At 44.6% G+C, this 15,268-nt stretch overlaps 1 protein-coding gene and 1 pseudogene across 2 annotated transcripts; both read left to right on the plus strand.

Moving 5' to 3' along the window:
- Positions 1–630: 630 nt before the first annotated feature.
- Positions 631–1,880, plus strand: LOC311524282 (prolactin-releasing peptide receptor-like; the record flags this gene model as incomplete). The annotated part of the gene is given in 3 exon segments (XM_084635226.1): positions 631–654; positions 656–1,529; positions 1,532–1,880. Coding segments are annotated over 3 exon segments (1,053 nt in total). The 3' UTR covers positions 1,687–1,880.
- Positions 1,881–13,552: 11,672 nt separating this feature from the next.
- LOC311524496 (prolactin-releasing peptide receptor pseudogene) lies at positions 13,553–14,667 on the plus strand (annotated as a pseudogene). Its single transcript has one exon. The product of its transcript is annotated as a prolactin-releasing peptide receptor pseudogene (transcript).
- The last annotated feature ends 601 nt before the right edge of the window (positions 14,668–15,268 follow it).

The raw sequence follows: 15,268 nt of genomic DNA on the forward strand, positions 1-15,268 counted from the left end.
CTTGCTGCATCATGTATTGTAATTACGGATTATTAATGTATGATGTATCTGATTATACTTTATTACCTTCCTCCATTTGCTTTTCATTGCAATCTATGTCCCCCGCGAGATGTCACTGCATGCCTGTCTGTGGGTAGATGTCTCTGCTCGTGGCCATTTATAGCATCATCTGGGTGCTTTTTCTCTTTGCTTGAATTTCCGAGAGGGCAAGGATATAAACGGGAAGTGTGCCTGCAAGAAAAGGGGGTCACTAATTCTGGTGTCGTCTTATGTTCTCCATCGACGTGTTTGCACGGCAATCCTTAGCGCTCACGGGAGGGTTTCACTGCAGGGATGTTTCTAGAAGGGATGGCCATGAGTCTCTTCCTCCAGGTGTTTTCACGGTAATCGTTATTCTCCAGGGATCGGAGGATTGAACTGCACATGTGCCCATGTAGGTGGTGTAAGGGCGGAGGGGCCATAAACGCCCCTAGGGTATGTGTGTGTGCAGGGACCACTGGTTCCTGTGGTAGGATTGGAAGAGGAGGTACCACTAAGGCCCGTTGGGGGAGTGGAGGAGGAGGTGCAACTAGTGACCATAGAGTGTAGAGGGGTCACTAATTTCCCCCTTTCTTTGCCCTCTAGGCAAAGATGGCTGATTTCTTGGAAGACTGGGGCCCCGGGCTCGGGCTCTGCTCACCACAACCAGAGCCAGTCTGCACTCACCCCACCCACCAACAGGATGTTGGTACTGTTCCAGAGCTTGCAGCTGATGCACCATCTGAAGGTGCTGATCATCCTGCTGTACACAGCCATGGTGGTGGTGGGCATGGTGGGGAACTGCTTGCTGGTGCACGTCATGGTGTGGGTGAAGAAGATGCACAACGTCACCAACTTCCTGATCGGGAACATGGCCCTGTCAGATGTGGCCATGTGCACCACTTGCATCCCACTCACCTTGGCCTATATCTTTGAGCCCTGTGGCTGGATCTTCAGCAGCGCCATGTGCTACTTCATCTTCTTCATGCAGCCTGTCACCGTCTACGTGTCTGTCTTCACCCTGGCCACCATTGCCGTGGACCGCTACATAGTCATTGTGCATCCACTGCGGCGCCGCATCTCACTGCACTGGGGTGTCTATGTGGTGCTCTTCATCTGGATCTTCTGTTGCTACCTGGCACTGCCAGCCATGGCCCACACCTACTACGTGGAACTCGGCCAGCAGGAGCTCACCCTGTGCGAGGAATTCTGGGGGGAACTAGAGCACCAGCAGCAGACCTATGTGCTCTTCCTGCTGCTTATCATCTATCTCTGCACCCTGCTAGCCATCCTGGTCTCCTACACCAAGATCTCCCTCAAGCTCAAGAAGAGGGTCATGCCTGGTACCATCACTCAGAGTCAGGCCAACTGGGACAGACCCAGGCGCAAGAGGACCTTCTGCCTGCTGGTTATGGTGGTGGTGGTCTTCGGGTTGTGCTGGCTGCCCTTGCTCACCTTCAACCTCATCCTCATCAATGCCATTGATGCCTATTATCTTAGCCTTGTCCAGCTGCTTGCCACTGGTTTGCTATGAGCTCTGCCTGGTACAACCCCTTCATATATGGCTGGCTGCACAATAGCTTTAGGGAGGAGCTAAAGAAGTTATTGGTCTGGCACAGGAAAGTGGCTCCTTATGGGCAAAGCATGACAGTGAGTGTTGTCATCTGACCTGCCGCCCAGCAGCTCCTCTTGCAGGGTCACTGACCTACACTGAGCTCCCATGGTATATTGGCTCAAGTTGCAAACAAAAACAATAAGATGTGCCATCCGAATGGCTCCAATCCTGCGCCAGGCACAACTTGCCTGATTCCACTTTGAAAGCTATGGACATCAATTCTGTTTAAAGAACATATGTCTCTAGGTCAGACTTGTTCTCTGCAGACTGTTTCTTTGGAGGGGCTAGCCCAGGAGAGCAGGACTGGGGTGTATGTGTGAGAGTGAATGAATTCATTTTTTTAGTCTTGTTACTTAAAATACATTAAACACATTCATAGATATTTGTTTTGAAAGTCAGTGGAAACTGTTTTCCCCTTCCTACCTCCTTTCCTGGTTTAATCTGGGTTATAGTCTATGAAGGAAATTGGATGCAAGGGACATTTAGTGATGTGTTTCAAGAGTTCCCTGAAAAGCAGATTCAGTAAATAAGGAGAGATGCCCGCTCTGAGAGGTGCTGTGTATCTGCAGCTCCACTGTAGATGCTCAGAGCCTTCCAGAACTTGGTGTATACCATTATACAATTGGTGATGACTATATTGGGTGTGTCCCTATAGATCTTTTTTAAAAAAAATCTGGAAAGGTTAGTGGTCAACACATTTTCCTATTTTGTGCAATTAGAAAGACTCCTTTGTAATCTTCAAGAGATTTTATATTCTCTGTCTGGTTTTGGTTTTAAAATAATAAAACTATCAGTGCCCTACGTGGCCCTGCTGTAGGTAAGAACAGAGAAGATGAACAATGAAGGCCGGGGGGAAGGGTGGAAGGAAATGATATAAAAGAGAGCAATGCTGTCCTTGGTGGAGCTCCCAATTAAGCCATCTGATGTAGAACATCTTTCATGGACTATATTCTGCAGCTAGATGTGCAGTGTTACACAGATGTGCCCAGCTGTGATACATGTTTCATTTCATATTTTAGCAACCCAGAAAAGTGGAGCAAGGACTGACACATGAAATGTACAAACCAAACAGCACCAACAAAAAGATGAATAAAAGACACCTCTAAAAAGAGCATATGGTGAAAAGTAAAGAGAGATGCTTCTATTTGGGTTCACCCCCATCTTATTAGAAATTTACAGACATAAATATTGAAGTCTATAGCTGGAGCAACTGTTCCTCATGACCAGCTGTTGAAATTACACCATGTGTCATTATCAACACAAGCCTGTCTCTCCATCTATCTAGGTTCCTATCATATTCCCCGTCACCACAGTGTCTGAGCATCTATGGTGATTAGCATAATAATTTTTTAGCAGACAGCAACAGGAAGTTATTGTGAATTAATGAATATGCAAGGAGTCAGAATATGCAGGATAGCAACGGGAAACTTAAATCACATTCACTCCCTGATCAGGCTCTTTATTTTCATGGCTGCGTAATAGGATATCACTTTTGGTTGGGAACAGATGGACACAGTGCCTTAGCCAACATGAATGTCTAGGCACATAGCAGCCACATGCTTTCTGAGGTTTTTGTGGTTTTTGCAACAGATGATTTAAACATTTGTCAACACATTTTGTTGGGTGGAACATAGTGCTCACCAAAGGTGCTGAATTCTGAGTACTGGAGACTCAAGTCTTATTTCTCAAACAGGTCCAGCAAAGGTTAGGGCACTGGGCATCTGGCATGGAATATCTGGCCTGTATTGCCAGCTCTGCCTCTAACCTGCTGGGCAAGTCACTTTCACCTCTGCATCTGTTTTCTCTCTATCTAAAACAACTTCCTGCCCTCTTTAAGATCTAAGGATAAAGAGTGTAGTAGTCGTATTCTCGGCTCCTTAGAGCTAAGATCAAGTGTAAGTAGTTTCTCAGCCTATCAAAGGCTGTGATCATGTGTCTTGATGTTTTTGGTCTTTTGGCCCTGAGATGAAAGCCTTGTCTGTGTCTCTGGGACCGTGAAGTACAAACATTATCTTCTTAGTTCAGTCCGCAGGTCCCTACCAATACTTGACCTCATGCTGAGTCTGCCTCCAAAGGCCCAAATTAGTGTCAGTTGCGGTGGTGCTTTTTAGTACACCTGTCCACTGGGAACTTGTCTGAGACCACCAATTTATTTGGCATATGCTACTGAAGAGTGATCAGAGTATTAACTCCAGACTCCCTTGCCCCTTTTAGATATGTACCATTGAACTGGAGGTGAAAGAGTCCATACCCCATCACTAATTCCCTGTGTATTCTTTTCCCTAGTCTGTCTTTTTTTTTTCTTAATTAAGCAGTAATCTCTGTTAGGGCATGAATTGTCATCTCATTCACATTGAATGTGTTTGCTCTTTTATCTAGGTGTGAATTAGTACAACAGGCATCTAAAACTCTTTGTGGGTTTATAAACTGTAATTTAAATGTGGGAATTGTTAATTAACAGAAGACGCAGATTGTGAGCTGTATCTGAAATCAACAAGGCTGGATTTGTCACTCTTACAGGATGCATGGATCCCATGATTTTCATGCTTTTTAAAATAAAAAAGAACCATGGCTTTTGGCATCTGTTTCCTTGTTTGTTTTGCTGGTGGCAAGTTGATGGGTGGGTAATCATCTGAACAAACCTCACTACTTGGTTAAATTGTAATTGTAGTCTGCATGACGAGCTGTCGAAGAGCAGGAACTCAGAGCAACACTGAAGTGGGACAAAGGACTAGAGAATTGGACTGTTAGTGAAAGATTTAATTCTTGAAGAGGTCATGGGACGCCATACTGGAAAAATCATGGGATCAGGAAAATTGGTGATTCCACAGTTCTAGGGCAAACTTTTAAAACCAGCCTCTGTTTTGGTACCTATAATTAACTGATGCCAGTATGGTTTCATACTGGATCAGACTGCACAATCTCAAATGCCCATCTGAAGCTTTATCAAAATTAGCTACATCTTTGGAGAGGTTTGCAAGACCTTCACTTCGCACCATGAATGCCCCTAAAATTTCCTTACTAGCTGAAGAGTGATAATGATTGTTGGGAACTGGGCCCATAGACAGAGGACATCTGACACAGCAGTGAGTCACACAGCATGGTGCATGCTTGTCATCTGCTGCCACTGCACGAACCAGGGAAGTGGAGATGCATCCTAGGTTCCTGGTGATTCTCTAGTCAGATCAGGGAGAAGAGGAAAGCCAGGACTTCACTGGTAGTTATGTGACTCCAACTTGGCTGATGTGTGCTCTCGCTGAGGGGAACAGCTGAAGGTTTCTTGGTGGGATCAAATTTTGACTGATCTGTGACTTAGCTCTTCTGCCTTTTCCCTTTAGTAATTTTCTGATCCCCTAACCACTGTTATCAGATAGGCCCAGCAGCCTAACTACACTCTTGGACACATCTTCAGGGTTGATCTGGTGGACTGAATCAGACAGATAGTCCTGTTCCTATGCAGTGTGATTGGAGCTTGGCAGGCCCTCTCCCCTTCTCTGCCTATTCAGGGATTGGGCTGGTGTTCCCTCTCTCCCTCACAATGCTACCTGGGACCGGCCATAAATATACTGAGAACAGACTTTACCATGGTGTTACAGCACTCTTGGCACAGGTCCTAGCCATCAATCAGGGAGAAGAAAAAAAATCCCAGAGCCAATCATCTCAGAACCTCAAAAAGCATTGTCTTGCGAGGTAGCATGGTCTGGTGGCTAGACCACTAGATGGGGAATCAAAAGACCTGGGTTCTATGTCTAGCTCTACTGTTGACTTGCTCTGTGATCTTGAGGCAGTCACGTCCCCTTTCTGTTTCTCTTCCCACCCAGTGGTGGTTTAACGCCTGGGGCCCCAGTCAATTTGGGAGTCCACGGCAGTAGCTCCATCTCCCGCTGGGGTAGGAGAGCATGGCGGCTGGTGCCATAGTGGTGCCACCATGTTGGATGTCAGGCTGGGCATGGGCCGCCTCCACCAAAGGCAGCCCCTGCATTTCTGTCTTGGGCATCCCTAGGTCAGTGGCTGAAACTGGAGCTGCGGAGCAGGACCAGGCAGGATGGGAGGCAGGGGAAACCTGGAGAGGGGAATCCAGAGTGGGGCCCGGCTGGGGAGGCAGAGAAAGCCTGGAGCCCAGAACGCGGCAGTGCCACGGAAGGGAGGAAGGGGCTCCAGCAGAGCCTGGGGGAACCCAAGGCAGACACAGAGTACAGTGTCCATAACAAAGCTGCATGGCTGGCAGGGGGAGGCTAGAGGCTTGTTCCTATTGCCACCCTCAGCCCTTTGCCAATCCTAAATCCTGAAGCTGGTCTACAACTTGTGGGTGTTGATAAATACTCCATGTGGGTTGATCTGTGAGATTGAAACTCCGGTTGGCGTGTGCCTCTCAGCAACTCTCCTTCTGCTGATCCTGGCAGGGGTGATGTGACTTGTTCTCCCCTAACCCCTGGGGTTGGGGAGCTGCCATTCTAGCCCCACTCTTCTCATTGCCTTGGCTCCCTCCCACTGCCAACCTCTCACATTCTCCCTCTTTACTCTGTCAGATGTCCCTGTCCCCCACCTACCTCTGCACTCACCTGTACTCCCTCGCCGCTCCCGTTCCCACTCCTTTTCCCTTGCTCCTCTCAGCGCCTGCTCTTGACCCACATTCTCTTGCATTCTCCTCTGTCTTCTCCCACACCAAGCTCCCAAATCCCCCCTTGCTTACCACCTTCCCTCCACATTCCTCAGCACACCCCTCAGTCTTCCTCTTGCCCTGCTCTGACCTTCCTACTTCTTCATATTCTCCATTGCCCCTGACAACCTCCTCCTGCCCCCTCTATCCCCTGCACACCCTCCTCTCTCCCTTCTGACCCCCCCATATAATATCATGCTTGCTCTGTTTGTAGTCTAGGTTACGTAATGTGATTGTGTTATTAAAATCTAAGTGTAATGAGTACTTAAGAGAGAGACGTTTACAGTTTATTAAATGTAGCACATTTTCCCCATTGCTATGTACAGATGTTACTGGGAATGATACGCACAGTTTGGCTGTAATTAGTTTCCTAACCTACTCTCAGATCAATAGATGGTGGTGAAAAGGACCTTTGATGGGGTACAAGTGACAGAATCAAAATAAGAACATGTAATCTCTTTAAAAGGAATATGAAACTTTAAGAGCATGCACGGAGTCTTTGTATTAATGCATTTTGGTATATTTCTGTTTTTAATAGGGCATGGGGGACCCACATGTCCTTTGTGCCCAGGCCCCAATTAATCTTAATCCGCCTCTGTTCCCGCCGCTTGCCCTTTGAGTCAGGGACTTTCTCTTACTGTTCTTAGCACAATGGGTTCTTGATCTCAGTTGGGGCCTCTAAGTATTAATGTAATACAGATAATACATAACTTCTCAGTTCTGAAGATTAGCAGGGGTTCAGGTTTTATATCCAAAATGACTTATTCACCTATCTATAATTTTGAGTTGATAGTAAACAGTGCATCATCAACAAGTTGCTGCTTAATATTATCATCTGTGGCTGAAAACAAAAATTTTCTTTAAGGGGCAAAGCTTGTCTTCTTCACTGCAGTGACCAAGGCCTCCTGTGCAGCTCAGTCAGAGCAACTGTGCTTTGCAATTGGGGTTGGCTTGATGGGCCTGATGTGGGGGAGCAAAACCCTCCTGTGTACAGTCCCTTGTCTGGCAGTGTGCAGAAGACAGTGAAAGGGTGGTGCATGAGCCACAGATCCTCCAATTCCTCCCTCAACAGAAGTGTCACCTACAAACTACTGCAGTGATTGGGCTGAAGTACCTTCATGGAGTGGCTGTACAATCTTTGAAGAGGAGTCCTCTGCCCTGCTCATCGCTCCAGCAAGTGCCGCAGTTACCATGGCTGGGTGCCAAGAACTGAAGCATGAGAAATTTAAGGTGCAATAAAAGGACATCTGACCAAATGTCACGGGATGCTGTTCTGGGAAGAAAGACTGCTAAGCAAAGATGGGGTCCACCTATTGAGGAAAGGGAAGAGCATATTTGGATACAGACAGGGTAACCTAGTGAGGAGGGCTTTAGATTAGTTTTCATGGGGGGCAGGTGACAAAAGCCCACAGGTTGGAGACCCGGGAGAAGGGTTGGAGTCTGGGGGAGCATGGACATTATAGCAGGGATAAGGGAGAGACAAGAGAGAACATAGGGGGAAAATCAAATCAGTATCTTAATGTCTGTATGCTAATGTGAGAAGTATGGAGAATAAGGAGGAACAACTTGAAATGCTAGTTAATAAACACAACTATGGCACATCTGGCACCACAGAGACTTGGTGGGATAATACGCATGACTGGAATGTTGGTATAGAAGGGTACATCTTGCTCAGGAAGGACAGGCAGGGAAAAGAGGGAAGATGCGTTGCTTTATATATTAAAAATGTATACACTTTGACTGAGGTTAAGATGGAAATAGGAGACAGAGTTGTTGAAAGTCTCTGAGTAAGGATAAAAGGGGTAAAAACCAAGGGCGATGTCATGGTAGGGGGTCTACTACAGACCACCTAATCAGGAAGAAGAGGTGGATGAGGGTTTTTTTAAACTAACAAACAAAAGCATTCAAAGCACAGGACTTGGTGGTGATGGGGGACTTCAACTACCCAGACATAGAAAATAATACAACAGGGCACAGATTATCCAAGTTCTTGGAATGTATTGGAGATAATTTTTTAGTTCAGAAGGTGGAGAAAGCTACTAGGGGAGAGGCTATTCTAGATTTCATTTTGACAAATCGAGAGGAACTGGCTGAGAATTTGAAAGTGGAAGGCAGCTTAGGTGAAAGTGATCATGAAATGGTAGAGTTCATGATTCTAAGGAATGGTAGGAGGGAAAACAGCACAATCAAGATAATGGATTTCAAGAAGGCAGACTCTAGGTGTGTCATGCAATGCGTGAATTTAATGTGGAGTGCAATGCTGAGTACTTTCCTTCTGAAGCCCTTCTTGGGACCCACCATTGCCGCTCTGCCATCAGTACATACGCCAATGCATGACAAGGCATGTGCTCTGAAGAATTAACTCGCAAGATTGAAGATGTCTTCTCCCATACTTTGCCCCTCAAGTGGTTTGAAGAACAGCACATCTTCCATAATTTCATTCTCATAGCACCACCTGACAAACATGAGTTGAGCCAAATTCGCGATATCAGTGCTCTCATCAAGTTGTATGACAAACTTTGTGCTTTGTTTAACTCGAGTCAAAAGTTGCAATTTGATAGCTTCGGGAAGTTCATTGATCTGCCTGCTCACCGTATCCTGTGACAAAGGAATAGTTTTCAAAGTTTCACCATATCTATCTCCATGCATAATCTGACACATCTTTACCACAATACTTTACCTAATACTAATTGTTAGGATATAGATATTCAGGCCTGTCTGTAAAGGCCTATACTCTAAGAATTTAGGTGTATTCTTATCACTTAGCTAGTTATAGAGGTATAAAAGAAAGAATCAAAATCACTGTCTGCTGGTGTAAGGGCCTTCTCTTACTGTTAAGGGGCTTATTCCTTCACCCGCTTACTTCCCTGGTCCTTCTTGCATGAACAGAGAGCAACAATACCCAAAGTCCAAAGGTGCAAGCAATTCAATGTTTATTGGGGTGAAATTCCAGCAAGCATGATTCCAGTTTCCTACCTCAGTGTCCCCCTTCCCAGCTCTGACACCACAGAGCCTTACCTGTGTCCCTGTTCCCATTTCCCCCCTTAGCAAAACATGATTCCAATTTTCCCCCATTCCCTGTTCCCATTCCCCTCCCCACTTCCTGATTGACTGCAGACTATATAGTAAAACTTGAGTTCTGCTTAGCTGTACCTTAACCAATCATTTTACTGAAATTTAACTAACCAATCCTAACATATTGTAACATGATTATTTAATCAATTATATCCCACCACCTTAATTAGTTTACACCCAGCAAAATTAATTATACAGCAGACAGGAACAATCACAGAACCAGATAGAGATTATACAGACAAACAATAGGGAAATAGGGACTACAGTGATAGAACAAACACAGAAATGAGGATTTCAGATCCCAGCTATTGATAAGTGAATTCTTGCCAGACAGGATGCTATCAAACTAAGTTTCCTTTTACATTTTCTAGGTACTTCCCTTTCTCTGGAGGCTATAGGCATTATCAGGACAGGACTGTGTTCCTAACAGCCCAATAGCACCTTCAATGTGACTAGTTTGGAATGTGAGGATGTGACCGGTCGCTTCCCAGCTTATGGCTGCCTCTGCTGCTTAGCCAAAGGCCTTAGCCTAAGAACAGGGCCTCAGACTGTCACAGTGAGAAATAGCCCTTACACTGGCAGACAGTGATTTTGATTCTTACTTTTATACCTCTATATCTAGTAATATGCTTTGGTGCTTTTTATGGTGCCAAAATCTGTGCATTACTGTACAGCCTTGTGGAGGACTATTTTTTAAATTCTGCTCCGCAAACAACATTGCCAGAGCTAGCAGCTACACTCTCCAGCCACCCAGCTCTGAAGGCAGTGCCACCAGCAGCAATGCAGAGGTAAGCATGGCAATGTGAAAAGGGATATTTGTCAGTATCACTTTCCACAGCAGACTTAGCTCCCTATTGCCCGCAGCAGCACAAGTAAGGATGGCCATGGGATGCTAGTAAGTCTGCTGTGAAAAGTGATATTAACAAAGTTCCCCGCCAGAGAACCTTTTGCACCCACTGGGGTGGGAGTGCTCCCCCCAATTTGTGCAAAGCTGTCCTATATAATAAACCTTTAGATAGTTTATTATAGGATTATCTGCAAGCAGTGTCTTTGGTGTGAGATGTACAGTGTAGTTGACCTGGAGTAACTGACTGATCCTTTGAGACAGGGATTAACCTAAATATTGCTGTGATCCTTGGTGTAAGGAATCATCTGTCACAAAGGTAGGTTTCAGAATAGCAGCCGTGTTAGTTTGTATCCACAAAAAGAACAGGAGTACTTGTGGCACCTTAGAGACTAACACATTTGTTTGAGCGTGGGCTTCATAGGCTACAGACCACTTCATTGGATGCATAGAATGGAACATATACATAAGGTATATGTTCCATTCTATGCATCTGGTGAAGTGGGCTGTAGCCCACGAAGGCTTATGCGCTAATAAATTTGTTAGTCTCTAAGGTGCCACAAGAACTCTTGTTCTTTTTAAAGGTAGGTTTCTATAGGTGACAAGATAGGTCAGAGTACCCAAGGGAACTGTTTGACTCCATTGTAAGGCTATTATAGTGCCTGAGGAATTTACACTTGATAATTGATGAAATCTAAGTAAAGAATTCACAGCCAGTTTGGGGCTTGTGCTTTGAGTCTGCCCTGAAGCTGGTACTCACACTCTTGAGTCACTGCAGATCAGCTTGACAAAAGTAACTAAAAAATACAAATGCAAAATTAAACTAAAGTTGATTATTTAGAGGTTTAAATCATGACTGATAAAACTTTACTCCTATATACATCTTCCATCAGATGATTCCAAAACATGTTATCAATCAGCTGATTATTTCTCACAACTCTCCCTCCACCCCCTTGCAGGCACACAACCCCATAAAGTGGATACTGTATTTAATATTTTCATTTTACAGATGGGAATACTGAGGAAGAGAAAAGTTAATGGCACCAATTTCAAACTTGGGAATGTAAAGCTAGATGCCTAAATCAAAGCTATATTTATTCACCTACACCATTTTCTGCCAGACTAGTAGAACTGGAAACTGGAAGGCTGGCAAGTTCCCTGCCTTAAGGAGCTTAGACACAAATATACAATAAAAGAAAGATATGGGTTGATATTTTCAAAGTAGTCAAAGGGATTTAGACATGTGTCTTCCACTAAAATTAATGTGTCTACATCGCCTACAGTGCTTTGAAAAACTTAACTATGATCTCTGCCCTGAGGAGCTTATACGTTAATAAAAAAACCACTTATGAGACAGCACCTCATCTGGTGGAGATTGGACTTCTATGGAACTACATTGATTAACACCAGCTGTGTTAATCCTATGTGTTAAAGGAAAGAAGACTGAAAGTAGAACAAGGGTTATGATTAAGACCAGGCAGGTCATATTTACTTAAAAGTACACAGTCCCAAAGGGCTGATTCATTTCAGTAACACTTCTGAATACCAAAACCATACAAAATAAATCCCTTTCAGTGCTGACTTTTTAGAATATAAATTCTTTGATGCAGAAATAATTAGTGGCTCAAACCCCATTGTAGAAAAGAAAAATTCCTCTATAGCAGGGCAACTATAATGGCATTGATAAGCATGAGGGACAATGATCAGTAGCTTTCATTGTTCCTCATCATATGAATCCATGCGGTGATTAGGAAGGATGGTCCACTGGTTAGGGTACTAACCTAGGACTTGGAGACAGGGACTCAGTTCCCTGCTTCACTACAAAATTCTTACCTTGGGCAAGTCACTTAGCCTCTCTGTAGTTTAGTTGCCCATCTGTAGAAACGGGGATGATGGTAATACCTCCTTGCCTCATAGGGGCATTATGAGAATAAGATTGTGAAGTGCTTTGAGATCTGCTGCTGAAAAAAACACTATATAAGAGCTACTTGTGATTATTAGCTCTTTTCAAACCATTTTAAATATATAAGATGTGTAACATTGTCACAACTCTTTATTCTATGTCTAAAATATGTAAATACCATAGAAAATACCACTGGGGTGTGAGCGAGAATTTTATTTCTAAATGACAGTACAATAACTTTTTAAAAAGTGCATACTTCATTGCTATTATAATGACAGGTTTCAGAGTAGCAGCCGCGTTAGTCTGTATCCGCAAAAAGAACAGGAGGACTTGTGGCGCCTTAGAGACTAACCAATTTATTTGAGCATAAGCTTTCGTGAGCTACAGCTCACTTCATCAGATGCATACTATAATGTGCATCAATATTCATAACTTTTATTCACCATCCAAGTAGCTGAGTCCCTCTAGTGGCATAAATTCAGCATTTGAGTAACATTCCATTTAAGAGATCCAATTATATCAGTAGATTCAATGCTAGCACTTTTTGAGGCTCTCTAAAGGACGACTGTAACCTGATCTTGGGTCAGACACTGTACATCCATATTAATGAGTATAAATTGATTTATAGTCATGTGGCAGCAAGTACAGATGCACTGGAAGAGACAGGAAATTCAGAGAATGAGTGATATTGATATTCTAGGACTCTAATTGCTTTAAATAAGAGAGACAGTGTCAGGAATAACGTAATGCCCAGGGTAGCCAATAGGGATATAGGCTTATAAAAAATGTATTGTGAGCAAGAAGCCAAGTATGTTAAGTGCACTGATCTCTGCTTATCTTGTAAATACACATCGCTCTCGCTCTCTCTTTCATGGATATTTGGAAGACAGGAATCTAAGGCACCAAAACCGAGCTGGCATCCACAGGAAAATCAAATGGCATGAAAAACCCACAACAGTAAGTATTCACTGTATTAGATGTTTATTAAACTGTATGGATTTAATAGCAACTAAAAGAGAGAACTTTAATGACTATTGGTTGCAGCTGATCTCTCTTAAGAACCATTTAACGGAACGCAGCCTCTTGAGGCACCAAAACCGAGCTGGCATCCACAGGAAAATCAAATGGCATGAAAAACCCACAACAGTAAGTATTCACTGTATTAGATGTTTATTAAACTGTATGGATTTAATAGCAACTAAAAGAGAGAACTTTAATGACTATTGGTTGCAGCTGATCTCTCTTAAGAACCATTTAACGGAACGCAGCCTCTTGAGATTTGTAATTTCACCTTTGCCTTTCCAGATGACTGTTTATTATCCATGTGGTGGCAATCTCTGGACAGTGAGTAATCCATTCATTATAAAGGCTGATTAGGAGTAAACGTGTGTGCAGCGGTGACTCCTTAACCCTGCTGTCAGCAAACTACAAAGAAGGAAAATGATGAATCCGGACAATTTAACCTCCCTAAACTTCCTCTCAGCAATTCATAGCAATGCTAGCAATTTATTCTCAGGGCTCCAGTTTGTTCAGTCTTTCAAGCCACTCATCATCCTGTGCTACTCCCTGGTGGTTTTTGTTGGCATCATTGGGAATTATCTCCTCATTTATGTCATCTGCAAGATGAAAAAAATGCACAATGTCACCAACTTCCTGGTAGGCAACCTGGCTTTCTCAGACATGCTTATGTGTGCAACCTGCGTGCCCCTGACTCTGGCATATGCTTTTGAGCCCCGGGGATGGGTTTATGGACGCTTCATGTGTTATTTTGTGTTCTTAATGCAACCGGTCACTGTGTTTGTGTCTGTCTTCACCTTGACTGTCATAGCTGTGGACAGATACTATGCCATGGTGTATCCTCTCCGGAGGAGGCTCACTATATCAATCTGTGCTTATATTCTGGCTGCTATTTGGCTGCTGAGTTGCATCTTGGCTGCCCCAGCCTTGGTCCACACCTATCATGCTGAGTTCCCAGAACTGGACTTCTCCATCTGTGAAGAGTTTTGGTTCCATATGAAGAGGGACCATTTAACTTATGCCTACAGCACTCTCATTATCACATACGTATTGCCTTTAATAGTCATCTCCTTGTCCTATCTGCGGATCTCTGTCAAACTGAAAAATCGAGTGGTTCCGGGAAACATCACCCAGGGCCAAGCTGAGTGGGACAGGGCTAGGAGGAGGAAAACCTTTCGCTTGCTGGTCCTGGTGGTGGCTGCCTTTGGAGTCTGCTGGCTCCCTCTGCACATCTTTAACGTGATAAAAGACATGGATATCAACTTAATAGATAAACAGTATTTCAACCTCATCCAGCTGCTGTGCCACTGGTTTGCTATGATGTCTGCCTGCACCAATGCCTTCCTTTACGCCTGGCTACATGACAGCTTCAGAGGGGAATTGAAGAAGATGTTTGCCTGGCGGAAGAAGAAGGTTGGACCTGCTACTCACGGCATTATGGCCAGCGTGATGCTCTAAGTGTGTGTGTGTGTGATTCAGTTACAATGCCTTTCTTTTCCAGTGATGAGTGCAAAGCTATGTCCACACTAGAGCACTTACAGCAGCACAGCGGTACAAATGCAGCTGCACGGTTGGAAGATCTCTCATTTAGCCCCTCCATGCAGATGGGAGAGAGCTCTCCTTCTGGCATAATTCATCCACTCCCCAACGAGAAGCGGTGGCTATGTCAGCTGGAGAAGCTCTCCCACTGACATAGCACTGTGCACGCTACCACTTATGCCGGCGTAACTTGTGTCGCTCGTGGGGGTGGAATAGTCACACCCCTGAGCAACATAAGTAGATCTAGCCTTAGTCTTTCCTATTGTTATTGATGACCAAGTTGTATGTTCCTCCAACACGTTAGCCTCAGGACTTGACTGTGGCAATCCAGGGCCCCAAGCAGAGCCTCACGTGTAATCTCTGTGGCCCCAGTCCCACCAGGGTACCAGAGGTGACATCTAAGAGCCCTGTGCTGTCATGGCAAGTCCCTACACAAGGTACAGAGCCTTCTGCTGGGTTGTCAGGGGGGATTCAGCCCTGATCAGTCCCCCACTCTGCAAAACCTCTACTATGGCCCCACCCTCTGCTTAAGATGATGGTAGTGGGGGCCATGCATACAAGACTACTCTGGTGAGGAGGCAGGGGGTCCCTTTACCC

This window comes from Lepidochelys olivacea (genome assembly GCF_965140295.1).
Source record: "Lepidochelys olivacea isolate rLepOli2 genome assembly, chromosome: 7".
Taxonomy (NCBI): domain Eukaryota; kingdom Metazoa; phylum Chordata; order Testudines; family Cheloniidae; genus Lepidochelys; species Lepidochelys olivacea.